The sequence below is a fragment of the Mustela lutreola genome, chromosome 2 (assembly GCF_030435805.1).
Source record: "Mustela lutreola isolate mMusLut2 chromosome 2, mMusLut2.pri, whole genome shotgun sequence".
Lineage (NCBI taxonomy): Eukaryota > Metazoa > Chordata > Mammalia > Carnivora > Mustelidae > Mustela > Mustela lutreola.
Window position 1 is genome coordinate 196334918 of NC_081291.1, and position 17230 is coordinate 196352147.

A 17230-nucleotide genomic window follows, 5' to 3' on the forward strand; every position below is an offset into this window, starting at 1 on the left:
AGATGCTTTGAATACTATAATGAGGAGAAAGCTGCTAAAACCACAGGGAATATGAAGAAGTGAGTTCCTTGAATCCTCTGTCCTGCTATTTCCTGTTAAAATTTTTTGAATGTCTGGTTTGGATTGCCTGGTGTCCGCCACTGATCCTTTTTCTCAAGTCTGAGTTCATAAACAAAGTGAAGCTTGGCTTATTAGAACCAGCTCTTTGATTAAGGACTTTACCTTTAAAACTTTTATGTTATTTGAATAAATAGTAACTTATAGTTACTTCATGGTAACTATAATAGTAATAATGATATTAAATTGTATTAATTATATTGAAATTATAGTAGTAATAATAGTATATTATTTGAATAAAGAATTAATTAGGTAGGGAATACCAAATAATCCACCTTTGTTACAGGATACCTTTTTTGTTGTTGTCCTTTTACTAGTAATGACCAACAGAGGGCATAGAAGTACTGTTGATGTGATGCTTGTAACAACACTTAATTCATAGCATTCTTCTTGTAAGAAAGATGCCATTCTTAGAATAAGTTTTGTTTTGCTTTTGAAATTAGAATCTAGCTAGGGGTCTGGTATCTCAAAGTGTTCTCCAACTCCTAATGGTACACTTCAGCCTTCACTAAATAAATACAGAGAGCAAATATCAAAAGAAAGAAAGAGAAGGAAAGGAAAGAAAATGAGTCCTGCATACTAATATGGTGCACTTGGTAAACAAACCATGGCCCAGTTACATCTTATTCACTAACAATAGATGTCTTCTAGCATTGAGTGAATAAAAATGCACTAGAGATTTCTTGTAAGTCAGTTTCAGGAAAACAAAATTGATCTTATTTATCCTAATTGTAGCTAAGCACTTTTGTAGCTTTTTTACTGAAACTCGGTGTTATTATTGCCAAAGCTATTGTTTAATATTCAGAAGCTGAATTCATTCAACAATTCTGATGTTGTTTTTAAAAACTAATCTTTCTATAATTATTAATTAGTTATTATGTCTTTACTAGAGTGTTAAGGAGGAATTTTTGTTTCTTTTTTCTCATACCTTCCTGCATAAATGACATCTGTTTTGATCTTTGATTCTTGAAGCCGTTCTTTTCTTTCAGGAATGAAATTATTTATAAACATTAGAACAATGCTGAATATTTATATCACTGTCTTCAATTTGCATCGCAGATTTTTAATCATGCTGCAAGTCTTTCTAATTGAAGTTCTACTTGACCCCCAAATAAATTCCATCTGTGTTTATTTTGATAGACAAGAGTATCATTGGATCGTTTGGAAGACTTTCTCAACACTGAAGAGCTTCATCCTCAAAATATTGAAACAAACTATATAGGAGGTCAGCATTTCCTCTGCATTCAATATTTATTTGACTTCCAGGTTGAAAATCATTGACTCTACAATGCACCATTGTATTTATTGTTCTTCTCAGATCATGCCATTGGTTTTACAAATGCTTCCTTCTCCTGGGATAAAACAGGGGTTCCAGTACTAAAAAAGTAAGTCATAGTTTGGGAAAAATTAAAAACAAAATTTTTTTAGCATTTAATTCTATAGTGTTCCATATTTTTATTTCTTACCATTTTTAAAGGAGATGACGATATTAAATTGAAATTTACAAGGTTGTTATTTTTTTTTTAAACCTCTCAAGATACCTTCTATTTCTATGGATTTTTTTTCTTTAACTCTCTTGTTTTCAATTCATTTTCTATTCATTTCCTCTGTTTCCACTGCAGCATTTGTTGTTTGTATTTTGGAAGGTTGGGTATTGCTAGAATAATGTAGTATCATTTGAATAGCGGCCATCTCAAGGATGATCCTCAGTGCTCTGACTTATCTGGGAAAAACCATTAAAAATGTAACAAGAACTTCCTGCATCATCTCTGTCCTTTTCTTGTCATGCAGCTTGAACATAAAGATTCCAGAAGGAGCTTTAGTGGCTGTTGTAGGGCCAGTGGGATCTGGAAAATCATCTGTGCTTTCTGCCATTCTGGGGGAAATGGAGAAACTTACAGGAGTTGTTCAAAGAAAGGTAAAGCCAACAATGCTTTCATTCCACATCTCCTAGTGTACTAGACTATGGCCAGCACATGGTTAGCGTCAATAAGAATTTATCAAATCAAATTGAAGATGCAAGTATTTAATGGGCATTTCTAGTTTGTAGCAAACATTTCAATTTCCACAAAAAATTGATTAGCTGTGGATGGATTAGTAACAGCATTCTGTCCTCCAAATACTTTAGTGAATCATGTTTGAATGCTTATGGTAATTGTTTGATGATATTAACTGAATTGCAGCCAATTATAGAGAAACTAATATGATTTATATTTTAATTTGATTTGGTTTCTAATTATCATTCATTGCAAAGTTGCCTAAGTAATTACAGCCACATTTCTAAGAAGACTTATAGTTGCTCAGGGGTAGGATCTTTGACCCAGAAAAAATATCAGAAAACCAGTAATATTATTTTTAAATACTTCTAAATTTCAGCCCTTGGACTATAGAGGACTACTCCAAGCCTTTTGTTCTGTTCTTAAAAGTGAATAGAAATAAGAATTCTACAAGTTCTTAATCAGCTGTTGTTTTTTTGAAACACTAGACTAATGAGTTTTTCCTTAGATTTAACTAGCTCTTAGGTAAACTACTAACCTAATCCCACCTCCTTTCTGACAAGATGGTGGAATTCTATGGATGTTAGGCCAGTTTCTTCACAGTTTTTCTCTCTAGGAAGAATCAACTCCAACTCGATCATTTTTTCTTCATAATATGTATTTCCTCTTATCCTTATCTCTTTCTTGATTCCAATCCTCTGATGATCAGTGCTTTTTTCTTTTCTCTTTTAGCATTACTGTTACTTATTTTAGAATCAACTATGGTATCTGGGACTTTTTCTGATAAGATTATAGGTAATGAATAACAGGACTTTTTCACCTTACGTGTACTGTCTTTGTACCATTCTATTCTTCATAATGATTGTAGTCAATCATTTGTCTATAGTTGAAGATGACTGTAACTTCTCTTAGACCAGTGAGTATCCTTTAAAAATATGATTGTCCTATTGACGTTATTTTCGTTTATTGAGTGCCTTCAGCTATTTTTACCGAGCAATTATTGCACACATACTAGGTGGCTGACCTTAGTACCAGGGAAACAGGCATGAATATGATATACCCCATCTTTTTACAGTTTATAATCTAGTGAGGGGAATACTAAAATCAATTATGATAAATGTTTAAATCAGATATAAAAAACTGAATCAAAGTATTAAAAAAAGCAACAAACTGAAGAGTTAGAAAAATTATTAGAGAGATGGTAGCCTTTCACTTGATCTTGAAAAATAATTAGGAATTGATCAAGATAAAAACAATATCAATTCTGGATTTCATCTAATGCATTAATGTCCAAAAACCTAGCCTGGCTCTTGGCACAGAGTCAGCTAGCTCCCTGTGAATTTTTATGGTTATTGTTATCTTTATTATGATTGTTAAAGCTCTCATGGTAAGATTTAAAGATTATTTCTGATGCCTTTGAGGGTTTGAAATTAAGAAACTGTTCATAGTGATGCAAAAAATCCTAACAATGCAGTTACTAGTCACAAGACAGAGAGGACACCCTTTGTGTATATTAAGCAAGAGTTGTGGAAGAGAGAGGATATTATCTGTCAGTGTAATGGACAGTTTCATCCTTCAGGAAGTTCTTTGGTCTGGAGCAATGGCAGGGTATGAGGTGTCACACTCTGAATTATTTCCCACTAGTTTTTTTTTTTTTCTTTTTTTTTTTTTTTAAGAGAGGGAGAGAAGGACGGGGAGAGGCAGAAGGAGAGGAAGAGAGAGAATCTTGAGAATCTTAAGCAGATTCCTTGTCCAGTGTAGAGACCATCTTAAGGCTCAGTCTCACAACCAGGAGATCATGACCCAAGCCGAAACCCTGAGTCAGATGCTTAACCAATTGCCACCCAGGCACCCCTAAAAACATTTTTAATCCTTAATTTATAACTGTCATTCTTATCCTCCCTAATTTAATAATAACAACAACAAAATTAAAACTTAGTATTTACAAGGTGCTTTCATGTTTTATCTTTCTGTTCTTCAGGGTTTCATGTGAGCATTTTTTTAAAGCATATCATATCACAACATTCAGCCTTTAGTCTCCTCGTTCTCAATATCAAAGGTTCACACCAGGCACCATTCATGCAGTTTTCAGTATTCAGTCCATCAGGAACATTAGAGATTGGAAGATAGTTTTTGAATTAGCAAAACTTCTATTATAGTTTCATTATCAAGAATAAAATGAAACAACACATTTAACACATTGTCATTTGTATATGAAATTGAAGTAATAAATACTCTAAAAATTAAACGAAAAATTTGTACCTCTGTGACAATGGATCAGCTCTTCTTCAGCTCCATTCATACCAACACATCAAGTCTGTACTTCTCAATGTAGTATTTAGTTTCTGTTTTATATTTTGCACCATTTTTCCTGTTCTCCAGTCTTTTTTCTGTTGTTCTTCCTCTGTTCCCCTTATCTTGCTAAATATGTAAGTGTTCAAAATCTCTATCACTTGAGAATTGATTTAATACTATTTTAATAAAAGGTTATTCACTAGGTAAAGCAATTCAAGAGCAATTACTTTTGTGTTCAAAATCAAGTCAGGTCAGAATTATATTGTTTGGGATAAGAATTAAAAGTTGATCTTTAAAGTATCTGAAGAAATCAAAAGGCTAATAGTTACATACATATCCATAGGGTCATAGGTCAAAAAGTACTTTAAGTGTCTTATATTGTTATACAATGCACAGTAGTTAAAATAAATTCTCTAAAATCAATGTGTAGGTAGAGTCCTTGGGGCAGACTGAAAGGTAAGACTCTAGTTCAAATACTGTAGGTCCTTTCTAAGAAAAGAAGGGTCACTTAAAAGGATATGTTATACCATAGAGTGCCATATATTCAGGAGTCATTTGAGTTATAAAATCATCTTAGGAACAGTGAGTATGTGGAAATAGAGATGTGCCACCCAAATACCCCATCTAGAAACGGCTTGCCTCCCAGCCGTGGGAGTTCATGCAGCAAGTCAGCTCCTTCAGTGTTGGCCTGATGAGAACAGCCTGGCTGAGGCCACACAGCAGAAAGCCAGGCCAATTTATAGTAACATGGAACAGTTCTGATGGGTGATACTCTCTGTCTGTCTAGAGCGTTGGTCAAAGCTTTGTTGGATCTGGATTATGGTATGACTTCTTCATCCACCCAATCCTCCTACCCTTTTTCCTTCCCCCAGAACTGATCCCAAATAAAAAACTCACACTCCAGGCTCAGTGTTATGTATGTTTGTGTTTTCCCCCAAATTCATGTGTTAAAGTCCTAATCCCAAGAATGTGACTATATTTGGAGATAGAGTCTTTAAAGAGGTAATTAAGTTAAAATATAATAAGGTGGGCCTTAACCCAATATGACTGATGTTCTTAAGAGAAGAAAAAATTAAGACACATACACCCTCACAAAGGGAGGGCCATGTGGAGACTCAAGAAAAGACAGTCATCAGCAAGCAGAAGGAGATAGGCCTCAGAAGAAACCAACCTTGCTGACAACTTGTCAGACTTCCAATCTCCAGAACTGTGAGAAAAGAAATTTCTGTTGTTTAAAGCAAGCTAGTCTGTGGTCTCTTGTTACAGCAGCTGGAGCTAACTAATACACTCAGCCTCTACTTCCAGAAAACTCTATCAGAGGCAGATAACTTTGATAGAAACTACAGTGAAAACAAATAAGCACAAAGTAACTCATTTGAAGAGGCCTCTAACAAACATATATAAAATTAAAATGTCAAGAGGATATAGTTACATTTAAGAAATAACCTAGTTTTTTGTGTTTTTTTTTTTTTAAAGAAATTCAGTTTAAAGTTAAAGAAAGCAAAACCATGGACTGAATATGTTCCTTTAATGTGGTACATGCATCTTTTTCTTTTTCCTTGTTAAGAGCATCTCTTTTATTTCTTCCCGTTTTAGGGTTCTGTGGCTTATGTTGCCCAGCAGGCCTGGATTCAGAATTGCATTTTACAAGAAAACATTCTCTTTGGCTCCATCATGCAGAAGCAGTTTTATGAGCGAGTATTGGAAGCCTGTGCTCTCCTTCCTGATTTGGAGCAGTTACCAAATGGAGATCAAACTGAGATTGGAGAAAGAGTAAGGAATATATAATTTATCATATGCAAGAATAAAACTCCATTCAGCCATGCTAATAAAATATTTATAGTCTTTTTCCTGAGGTCCTGGGGAGCCACACACAACTATAATTTTTTAAAAAATCATTACAGAATTCCTATGAAAGAGATGGCAATATTAAGGACAAATAATTATCTGTAATTGACTATTTGGAAAACAGATTTAAAATCAGCAGGAAATTCTGTCGTTAGGATCCATGCGGGGGAATGAGAGCCCACCAACGGGATCCTCAGCACTTTGTTTTCGTTGCTGGCTCCCTGTCTAATGAGTGAATGAAAGTTTTGTTTTTGTTATTGTTTTTTTCTCTGTGTCTCTTGTGCACAAAGTCAAGCCTAGGACAGCAGCAACAGAGTTCCAGTCTCCAGCAGTGGCTCCGAGGCCAGGTTCTAAAAAGGCTCAGGGACAATGCTGTCATCACTATGCCTTCTCCATGTTGGCTCATTCTTGCTTAAGAGGATCTCGTTTCCCATCGTCTTTGTTCTATTTTATTTTCATTGCATTAATGAATAGTCATTACGCTATCCAGTGTTTTGGAGTTAAAACAAAACAAGATAGCGTGAGCCAAAGCATGAACCCCCGAGAGATTATCTCCGACCCGTGACTAAAATCTCCATTAATTAAACATGAATGCAAAAGCAGCCTCTGCCTGCGATTCATGTGTGCTGTGAAGATGAGGAAATAATCCTTGCCAAGTGTTTTGCATTTCTGAAAAGAGCGTCAGTGTAGCATTGTTAGGCATTTTTACCCCTGGCCCCCTGTTGTTTCTAGTTCTCTGATATAAATTGATAGAGAACAAAATTATAGCAAGTGCACATTTTAAAAATCTAGAATGAGGTAAAACTTACCTTTCAAGTAGACTTATGTTGGCTTCGCTCATGGTCTGCTACTTTGCAGATATATTTTCTCAAGTTATTAAACAGATTTAATTTTTCTCCCCACACCTTTGTTTTTATTCTGGTGTCTTCCCTGTCTGCAGGCAAAAATGGCTCCATAGCAAAAATTACACAGAAATGTGACTTCTTCAAACTTGTTAATATATATTGAATATTATGCTGATAAAGCCTATCTCTAATAATATGAAATAGTTGATAGTATGTAACTAAAAAGAATCTAAAGAAGAAAAATTTCCAAAATATAAAGTATATATTTAATATAGGCATAAATACTATTGCCATTTATAACTTTTGCTTTTTATTATTAAATACCTCCCAATCTGATAATATGCTTTAAAATAAACATGTAATTGAATATTTCAAAAGGCAGTCTGCTTACAGCTGTTTAGAATTTTCTTCACTTTCATTTATCTTTCCCTTTGGAATTCTTCAATCGACCACAATTACTTATTACTGTATTATATGCCTTTATTGTGCTGTGGGGTACACAACGGTGAGCAAGAGACTGTCACCCTGCTTTTTTCAGTGTAGTGGATCTCTGCCCATGAAATTATCAGCCGTCTTTATTAATACTTATTAATCATCAGACACAGTCCGTGTGCTGGGAGCGCAAGGATGAATTTAGCTCGTAGTCTTGTGAGGAAGACTGATGTGGCAATAGGATGGAGCACCGCCAGGACAGGGACGGAGGGGACGAGTCAGTTTACTTGGAACACTGGGTGGAAGATTGCTTTCAGAGAGGACTTCCTAGAGTGAATAGCTTAGGAGTTGAAAAGGGGCTGTTTGAGCTCCCTAGCAGAGGAGACTAGCGTCTGCTAGTCTGGTTGGCAGGCTGCAGTCACGTGGGGACAGCATGGAAATACGAGTTAATACAAGAACATGAGTATTATACTAAGGAACTTGCTGTTGCTCATGGATGATGGCAGAGGAGATGTGGGCATTGTAGGTTTTTAAACAAGGTGATTACATAATCCCAGGCTATGCAATGACAAGGCAAGGGGTACGTTGGAGAGAGGAGTGATTGGGTGATAATAGCGAGGTTGATTGGATTGGGACTTGATGTTGGATTTGTTGTAAATATTTTACATTCATCTTATTAGATGTTCCTGACACACCCATGAGTTGGAGGCTGTTATAATCACACACACATTCATACACGCACAGGTATCATATTACTTTATATATGTTTTCATGCCTGTCTCCCCTGCTAAACTGTGACCTCCTCATGATAGAGGCTCAGTTTCATTTATGTTTGAATGCCAAGTGTTGGTGTAGCACCCAGAATATAGTTCTACAAAGGAGGTATTTGTTGAGTAGGTGGAGGATGAGAAAAGCAAAAAAACAATGGCATTTTACAATTAGAGATAACTGGCTAAGTTCTATGTTGCAAGGAGGGCTTTTAAGCTAGACTTGTAAACAATAAAGTAAATTGGGCCTGGCCCCATAATTCTCTATATGTGGCTGTACATGTCAACTTTAATTCTCACATGGAATGATGTATATTCCTTATTCCTGCTTCTTATAGTTGTACTTTTGCCAACAAGACTTGTACTAATCTTTCTACAGAATAAAATAGGACATGGTGATTACTGCTTTGGTAATTTAGCTATTATTCTCAATTTAGCTATTATTCTCCATTTTCCATGTGTCAATTTAAAAATGATCACTGGTGTCAGTATATGGTTGGCAGCCAAAAGTTTTATTTAATATTTCAAAGGCATGACTTTTCAAAGTTAGGGAATTGGAAATTCTTTTCTCCTCAATTGTTAGCATCTACTTTTGAGAGTAAGCAGTTAACAGAAAGTATATAGCTGTTAATTTGCACAAGTTAGTAGCACTTGGAAATTGGGGATGGGGGCTAGGCCTTTGGATTTTCTGATAAAGAAAGGTTTGAGGGTTAATCTTGAATTGTTTTCTGTCCATGCTGCAGAAGAGAAATTGGATGTCACTGTGTGTGCTTTGAGATTTACACATTTGTGGTCTCGGTTTCTTCCTCCTCCTCCATTTTCAGGGTGTGAATATAAGTGGGGGCCAGAAGCACCGAGTAAGTCTGGCCAGAGCTGTGTACAGTGGGGCTGACATCTACCTCCTCGATGATCCCTTTGCTGCAGTTGACGTTCATGTTGGAAAGCAGCTTTTTGAGAAAGTGATTGGGTCCTCGGGGATTTTGAAAAACAAGGTAGCCATAGTGTCACTTAACGCTTTGGGGGGGAAAGGGAAGCATATTCTGCATACCACTGTGCCTAAATTCCAACATTTTGTTCATTTGTTGAAGTAAAGTAGTGATATTTCATATGAAAAAGGGGATGTCATGTTGATCTTTTTATAGATAAATTTTAATGAATATTTTTTGAAGTTTCTTCTTCCAAGTTTATTATATAATTGTTACCTTATAGACTGATATCATACTCTAAGGGGATTTGTATGTCAAAATAAATTGGTTTTTGTTTACTTGATTTTTTTAAATGGTATTTTCATGCATAGTACTTGCATAAAAAAGTATTATTTTACTGATTTTTTTTACTTAAAATTATGGTATTACTAATATAGCAGTAACGATTCAGTTCTCTTGTGAAAGAACATAGCATGTCTGACACTAAATTAGTTCATTTAGTTCTTATAGCAAGTCTCTGAGTAGGTATTATCATTATTCCTGTTTTACCTATGAGGGAACTTGAGCCTCAAAATGATTTGATACAGGTTGCTTAGCTTAAGAACAGAGCGGTTTTTTTTTTTTTTTTTTTTAAGACTTCATTCATTTATTTGACAGAGATCACAAGCAGGCAGAGAGGCAAGCAGAGAGAGATTGGGGGGAAGCAGTCTCCCCACTGAGCAGAGAGCCCAACTCGGGGCTCGATCCCAGGACCCTGAGATCATGACCTGAGCCAAAGGCAGTGGCTTAACCCACTGAGCCACCCAGGCACCTCAAGAACAACAGAGGTTTTAACAACATGTGGAATTGTTGACTCATTATGTTATATCCCTGAAACTAATGTAACATTGTGTGCAACTGTACTTTAATTAAAAAAAAAAAAAAGAACAGCAGAGATTTTAACAAGTCTGTCTGACCACAAAGCCATACCCATTCCTTCATTGTACGCATTTATAGATTTGTTAATATAAGGCACCCTGGCAAACATTAAATAAATGTATAAAATGTTAAAGTATATATCTAAGTGAATAATAGATAAATGTCTTTACTTATTAAAATGAGCCCAAGATAAAAACTTCTGGTTCAATCTTATGTGAATGTGTACAATAATATAGAAAGGCTTGAAAAGAAATACTATGAATTATTACTGCAATCAAATACTTTATTGTGATGCTATAGGACCTTTAAAAAGCACAAATAACAGATGAGAAATTTTTTAATTTGTTATGAAATTGATTCATTTTTAATGAATGAAGAATGCTTGAACCAGATGGTAAAAACACTTGCAATCTTTTGTTTGTTTGTTTGTCTGTTTTTTGTCTAACAGCATATAGTCATTCATTGCAAAATAGCCATATGCTGCCTTAAACTGGTACCTACTCACAATTACACTCTGAACTAGTAAACAAACAAACAACCCTATATCTTTCTTTAAAATAAAGTATTTTTACCTTTTTTTTTAACCCAAGGAATAAAACACTATGTTTTTCAGACTCGTATTTTAGTGACACACAACCTCACACTTCTGCCAGAGATGGATCTGATTGTTGTAATGGAGAGTGGCAGAGTTGCACACATGGGAACATACCACGAGCTGCTGTCTAAAACCAGAAACCTCACAAATTTGCTTCAGGCCTTTAGTGAACAAGAAAAAGGTAAGACCCAGTGAAAACTAAGCCTTTGAAACAGTATGCCTAGCCATCCTGAAAGTCCGTTAATTATGTGATTTCTTACAATGCATTTTTCTTCACTCATCCTGCTTAAGTTATCCCGCTTAATTTATTTCTTTAAAAAAGAAACATACGTGGGAACACATCATCTAAAAAATAACCTCCTTTATGATTTTTTTAAGCAAAATGTTATGCCCCAAGATCTGTTTGTTCATCTATGAAATGAGAGATTAGATGATTTATAAGCTCTACAGTGGGTCTAGAATATAATGGGTCTAAACATTCTACTTTCTTTAAAATTAAGAACAGGGAGCATAAATCCATGTCAAGTAAGTAATAAATATTTTAAACATTGTTGCATGCCAAGGAGGAGAAATGAACAAACAGAAAAGGAATCTGAGGAAAGACAAAGGGGAATGATACTTGTCTAACTTTTATGAGATAACAATGGACTTTACTTACTAATTTTTGCTTACTTACTTACTTTACTTACTAATTTTTCCTACTCCTACCATTCTAAATTAAGATTATAAATGTTTATGTAAATAGTTTGATCCTTACCTAATTAAGACACAGGGATGTTTAAAGTCAAGTATTAGCTTAATATTCTAAAGGTCAGTTATTTCCCATCTTTGAAAGCGTAGCGGGACCTGGGTGACTCAGTCAGTTAAGCATCTGCCTTTGGCTCAGGTCATGATCCCAGAGTCCTAGGATCAAGCCCTGCATTGCATCAGGCTCCCTGCTTAGCAGGGAGTCTGCTTCTCTCTCTCCCTCTGCTGCTCCCCCTGTTTGTGCTCCCTCGCTGTCTCTCTGTCAAAAATGAAATGGAGTGAAATGAAATGAAAGGAAGTGTAATGTGCATCATCATTTTTTCCAAATACAGATGCTTTCTCGGATAGACCTCTATAATCCTTGTCCTATAACTTCCCAGAATACCATTGAGAAATGACTATAAAATCAGTTAACTACTTCATAATTTCAGGGTAACAGAAGAAATATAGAGCTTTATCTCAGTATTTCCTATATGAACTCATATCCACTGATCACTTTACACTGTACATAGTTATAAAAGTCATGAAAATATGAAACCAGTTTATAACGAGATCAGTCATTGAAAATATGAAACCAGTTTATAATGGAATCAGTACAGTTCATTATTTGAATATCATGGAATCAAAAAAACAATGCTTGTGTTGATATGTTTCTTTTTTGAACATAAATAATCTACTTTAGTTATATACTACTGTTTTTTATATTTCTTGTCTTTATTCCTTTCTCAAATTCAAATATTTTGTTTGTAGATGCATTCAGAGATTTCTGATGCATCATTAGGTGGCTATGGTCATTCTTAATAAAAGAAACACCTTCTCTTCTCTTAATGGCTAGCAATTTTGGAAATGATCTCTTGCGTTCTTGGCCAGACTAAGTAAAAATTCATGCTTACAGTATGTATAGGAAAGAGGGGACTGTGAGCATCTCTTAGGATGAAAATGTGTTCTGTCATTTTTCTGTATTCTCAGCGCTTAGGTAATCTCATGCTAGGCACATTATCGGTCCTCGGTAGCTGTTGAACAAGTGAATCTGCCGGAAGTATGTCTGCTCAGGAGTTAATGGGATGATTTGGAATGCTATGAGCCAGTATCTTTTTCATGTAGCCATTTATTTTAAAGGTCACATGAAATACAAGTTGCATTACTTTGGAGAATGTAGCTCGAAAAACAGGCAACGCATAAGTTTTATGTTCAATATTTAGTTTACCATAAAATATAAACAGTGTGTCTTTTGAAAGTTGTGGAACTTGCTCTTGTTTAAAACCGCAGTTTTGCGCAGAGGCCATGCTAATCTTCTGTATGAGGAAGTGGTGATGCAACATGGGGGCTTAAGTGGGTAGGAGAAGAATCAATGAAACAAGATGGGATTGGGAGGGAGACAAACCATAAGTGACTCTTAATCTCACAAAACAAACTGAGGGTTGCTGCGGGGAGGGGGTTTGGGAGAAGGGGGTGGGATTATGGACATTGGGGAGGGTATGTGCTTTGGTGAGTGCTGTGAAGTGTGTAAACCTGGTGATTCACAGACCTATACCCCTGGGGATAAAAATAGATGTTTATAAAAAATAAAAAAATTATTAAAAAAAAAAAAAGAAAAAAAAACCGCAGTTTTGAAAACAAGGTTCATGCATTCTCTTTTATTTCTATATACCTTCTTACATACATGAGTCCTCTATGGTAACAAATGGAAAGCAGTATTATTCTTGAAGTTGGGCTGACATTAATAGATGTTACTCCCTCTATCAGAAATTTGCCCAAGTTAGAAAAATGCAAATTGAACTGTTTTTTTTTCTAATGACTTCACTATTGTGTCTTCTTTCTTAAAATTTAGGAAGGTGATGAGTAGAGATAATTTTTATACTAAAAATATATTTTTTGAAAAATAAGATTTCTGGGATTTTTATTTTTTTGGATGCTGAATAAAAAAAAAATGTAAAGTTCTTTTAAAGGCAACCATAAAATTACACATGTCGATACTGGATGTTAGATAGGTATTTGTAAAAGGTCAGCCCTGTATAGTGTAATCCCTTAGGGGCCACACAGAGCAAGGCAGAAGGAGATTCTCATGATATAAAGCACCTCACTAAACAATAGCTTCAAACCAGATAACATTCACTGTCAAGCTCTTTTTTATTTTTTAAACCATTTATTTATTTATTTATTTATTTATTTATTTATGAATGAGAGAGTGTTCATGAACACCAGCCGGGCAGGAGGAGGAGGAGGAGCAGAGAGAGAGGGACAAGTTGAGTCTGCACTGAGCCCAGAGCCTGGAGCCCAGAGACCTACACAGGGCTCTCCATCTCACAACCCTGAGATTTTGATGTGAGCTGAGATCAAGAGTCAGATGCTTTACTGACTAAGCTACCCACACGCCCCCAGGATCAAGTTCTTACAATGCTGCCCTTAGACCCGGACTAGCATGACTCAGTACTATAGTGTGTGCTTTAGAGAGTCCCCGTTCTGGCCTTTTTTAGCTGGCTCTGTAGTCAAGAGCCCAAGGGTTTGTGCCTGTCAGGATCCCCTTCCAAACGTCTACTTTTTGAGCATTCCAGGTATTTGGGATTCCAGAATTCTCTGCCCAGATGACATAAACTTGCTCCTCAGTCGTGTCTTCCCGAAGCCTGGCTAATCTACTGGCATTTGCCGCTCTTTGACCCGAGGAATTTTTTCTTTCTTGGAGGGGTGGGTTAGGGTAAACAAAGCCGGGACAGATGGGCTGAGCTGTCCATAGACATAGTGCGGGATGGGGTCAGGGTGGGAGAGAAGGGGGCAGGGGCCTTAACCAGGACCACCTCACCTAGGACTGTCATGTTTCCAAGGAGATCTTGGGGTTCCTAACACTCTTACATAGACCTTAGCATTCAGGTGGTTGGGAAGGTGTTCTGGTCAGGATAAGCCATAGAACTTATTAATGATAGTTGATTGGTTCCATCTGTTACTGTTAAATAATTAGGACGATGGTATGTGGGGCCTTCATTTATATTCTTGCCCTGTTACCCACCTATGTGAGGCACAGGCCTGTTTCCATGCAGCATTTCTTTTTCTTATTTGTGTAAATAGTAGAGAAAAACTCAAATTATATCTGAGAGCATTTTTGTTGGGATTTAGAAGCAAAGGGTTCCCTGGACAGGGAGTGGAATTTGAGACGTATGATCCCCACTTCTAAAACACCCTGTGATCTATCATTTATATATTTTATCTTCTTTGATCTGGAGTCTGTTCAAGAATCTTTATAAAAGTTACACAATCCTTCCATTTTAAAATTCGCGTTAACTTAGGTGACACCAGGGTGGAGCAACAGGAAGCACAATCTTGTGGGAAAACACTCTGGGCCAAGTTTATGTTGCTGCAGACTCTAGTTCTGATTCTGAATAATTAAGTGAGTCTTCATAGGATGACTTAACACCTCTGGTTCTTCCCATTTATGAAAAATGGGACTTGAACTAAGTCTTTTTTCCTCCTGGTGGCTGATGTGGAATTGCACAAAGCACATTTCTATCATTCCCTTGCCCTCAAAACTGCTTATGACTTAACCACTTTTACTTCTTTTCCTGTCTTCCTCACCTTCACTATTAGGGTTAATAACAGATAACTTAGAAAAAAGTAGTTTTTTTTTTGTTTTTTTGTTTTTTAATATTTTATTTATTTATTTGACAGAGAGAGATCACAAGTAGGCAGAGAGGCAGGCAGAGAGAGAGGAGGAAGCAGGCTCCCTGCTGAGCAGAGAGCCCGATGTGGGACTCGATCCCAGGACTCTGAGATCATGACCTGAGCCGAAGGCAGCAGCTTAACCCACTGAGCCACCCAGGCACCCCAGAAAAAAGTAGTTTTTATAGTACAATTCGGGTTTGGATACATCAGGTCTCAAAGACTCCAACCAGCTTGGAAAAGTCTACAAATTTCAACTTAAGGGAATATTATATTAGAGAATCAATCAGAGATGAGAAGAAAGGTCAATGAAAAAAGATATGAGACCTGACCATAAATTTACATATTAATAGCTTTAATGTAGGCTACTTCTTACCCACACTAATAATCCTGGTGATAGCTAGGACGTCATGGATAGTAAGTCAATATATTCACAACTTTTGCCTTTGCTTAATCTTCCCAGAAACCTCCCGAGACCACATGGTCATGATTTTACAGAGATCAGATATCTTGTACAAGTTAAGACAGATTGTAAGTGGCAGACTTTGAATCCAATACTACCTCTGTTTCATGCCAGAGGCCAGCCAAACTCTTAAACTTTGTATTAAACATGTAGAACAAGTACATTAACTTGGCGTGAAGAGACAGGAAGGAGTGTGTGTCTTAGCTCACTCTTGTTTGCTCTGTCTTTGTCTCTCTCCCTTTTACTGCGTCTCTTTAATGACTGTTGGTTTCAGGCAAGTCACTTATCCTGCATTTTATTTTTCCCTTGCAAAATATGGAGAAGCTTAACTACATTCTTTATTTTATAAGCTCATTTGGTACTCAAAATTATGTATGTGAAAGCACTCTATAAATTGTAAATATATAAATTTTAAGATGATTATTATAAACTATAGAAATGAAAACATGCCTTAGGCAGGAGGAGCTGAAATAGCTCCAGATCAACTTTTCATTCTGTGAGACATGGAATACTGTGAGACATGGAATTTTCTAGAAATAAGAAAAAACAGAATTCATATATGAGATTGTAGAAATTCCCAAGAACAGTTCCTTTGTTTTAAAGATGAGAAGTCTGAAATTCAAGGAGTTTAAGTATTCTACTGTAAGGAAAAAAAGACAAAACTCAGCCAAGCTCTGAGGTGTTTCCCATCAAATTCACAAGCAATAACTTGACCTCACTCTTGTAGTTCTAGATGTGAGACCTTGGTTTGGGTGACCTGCTTAACTTCTCTGTGCCTCAGTCTTTTTATCTCTAGAATAAAGGGATAATTATAGTATCTTCCACATAGGAATTTGTTATTAGTATTTGTGACATTAGAAAGAACATGACAGAGATTTGGGGAGTTTACCATTGTGTTTCAGTAGTAATCTTCAAAATAATCACAATTGTCTATAAGGCTTCATTAAATTGCATTTTTCTTTTAAAGACTAGAGTCAGGTTCCTCTTGGGCAAATACCTGGCCCCTCTGTGGAAGTCCAAAACAAGTTAGCACTCCTCTCTAATGTCCAAAAAAGAATTTCTGTAGGCTTTTTCATTATGAAGTCTTAGTTTTAGAAGATGTGAGAAGATACTTCAGGTGAAGGGAAAATAATGGGAAAAATGAGAGGGCTCCCTGTATACCTGTGGACCCAGAACTCCCAAATTTCCCCAACTGATTTAATCATTCGTCATTTATTTTATGCATTGTTTGCCAATATGTATATAAAAGCACTCACCATCTTCCTCTCCAGCTCATGCTTTAAAGCGAGTCAGTGTAATCAACTCCAGAACTATACTGAAAGACCAAATCGTGGAGCAAAATGATAGGTGAGTATTAGGATAATAAGAGGCTCAATGGGATTACAAATAATTAATTACAATCCTTTTAGCATTTAAAATGCTCCCTTTATAAAGGATCTACACATTACAATGGCTACTAAATGTACTTACTTAGTGGTCTCCAAATTTTAAACTTTCAGTTATATGGATGCCCCTAAGGTTTTAAGAGAGATGGATGTGATTTAGTTTGGGAAATACATGCTCATTAGACTCTCATTAACTTCTAGACAAAGTCTAGCAGCAGAATTTGTGTGTGTGTGTGTGTGCGCA

At 36.1% G+C, this 17230-nt stretch overlaps 1 protein-coding gene across 9 annotated transcripts in view; it reads left to right on the forward strand.

The window, feature by feature from the left end:
- The window catches only part of LOC131825254 (ATP-binding cassette sub-family C member 2-like), a 92928-nt gene that overhangs the window by 34406 nt on the left and 41292 nt on the right, over positions 1-17230 (forward strand). For all 9 annotated transcript variants that reach the window (XR_009351170.1, XM_059164471.1, XM_059164476.1 and 6 more), the window contains 7 exons: positions 1258-1342; positions 1436-1502; positions 1909-2035; positions 6006-6182; positions 9126-9293; positions 10759-10921; positions 16873-16948. Coding sequence is in view for 8 of the 9 variants with exons in the window: in XM_059164471.1 (XP_059020454.1) it covers positions 1258-1342; positions 1436-1502; positions 1909-2035; positions 6006-6182; positions 9126-9293; positions 10759-10921; positions 16873-16948 (863 nt within the window). In the remaining variant the exon portion in view is untranslated. The remainder of the gene's footprint in view (positions 1-1257; positions 1343-1435; positions 1503-1908; positions 2036-6005; positions 6183-9125; positions 9294-10758; positions 10922-16872; positions 16949-17230) is intronic.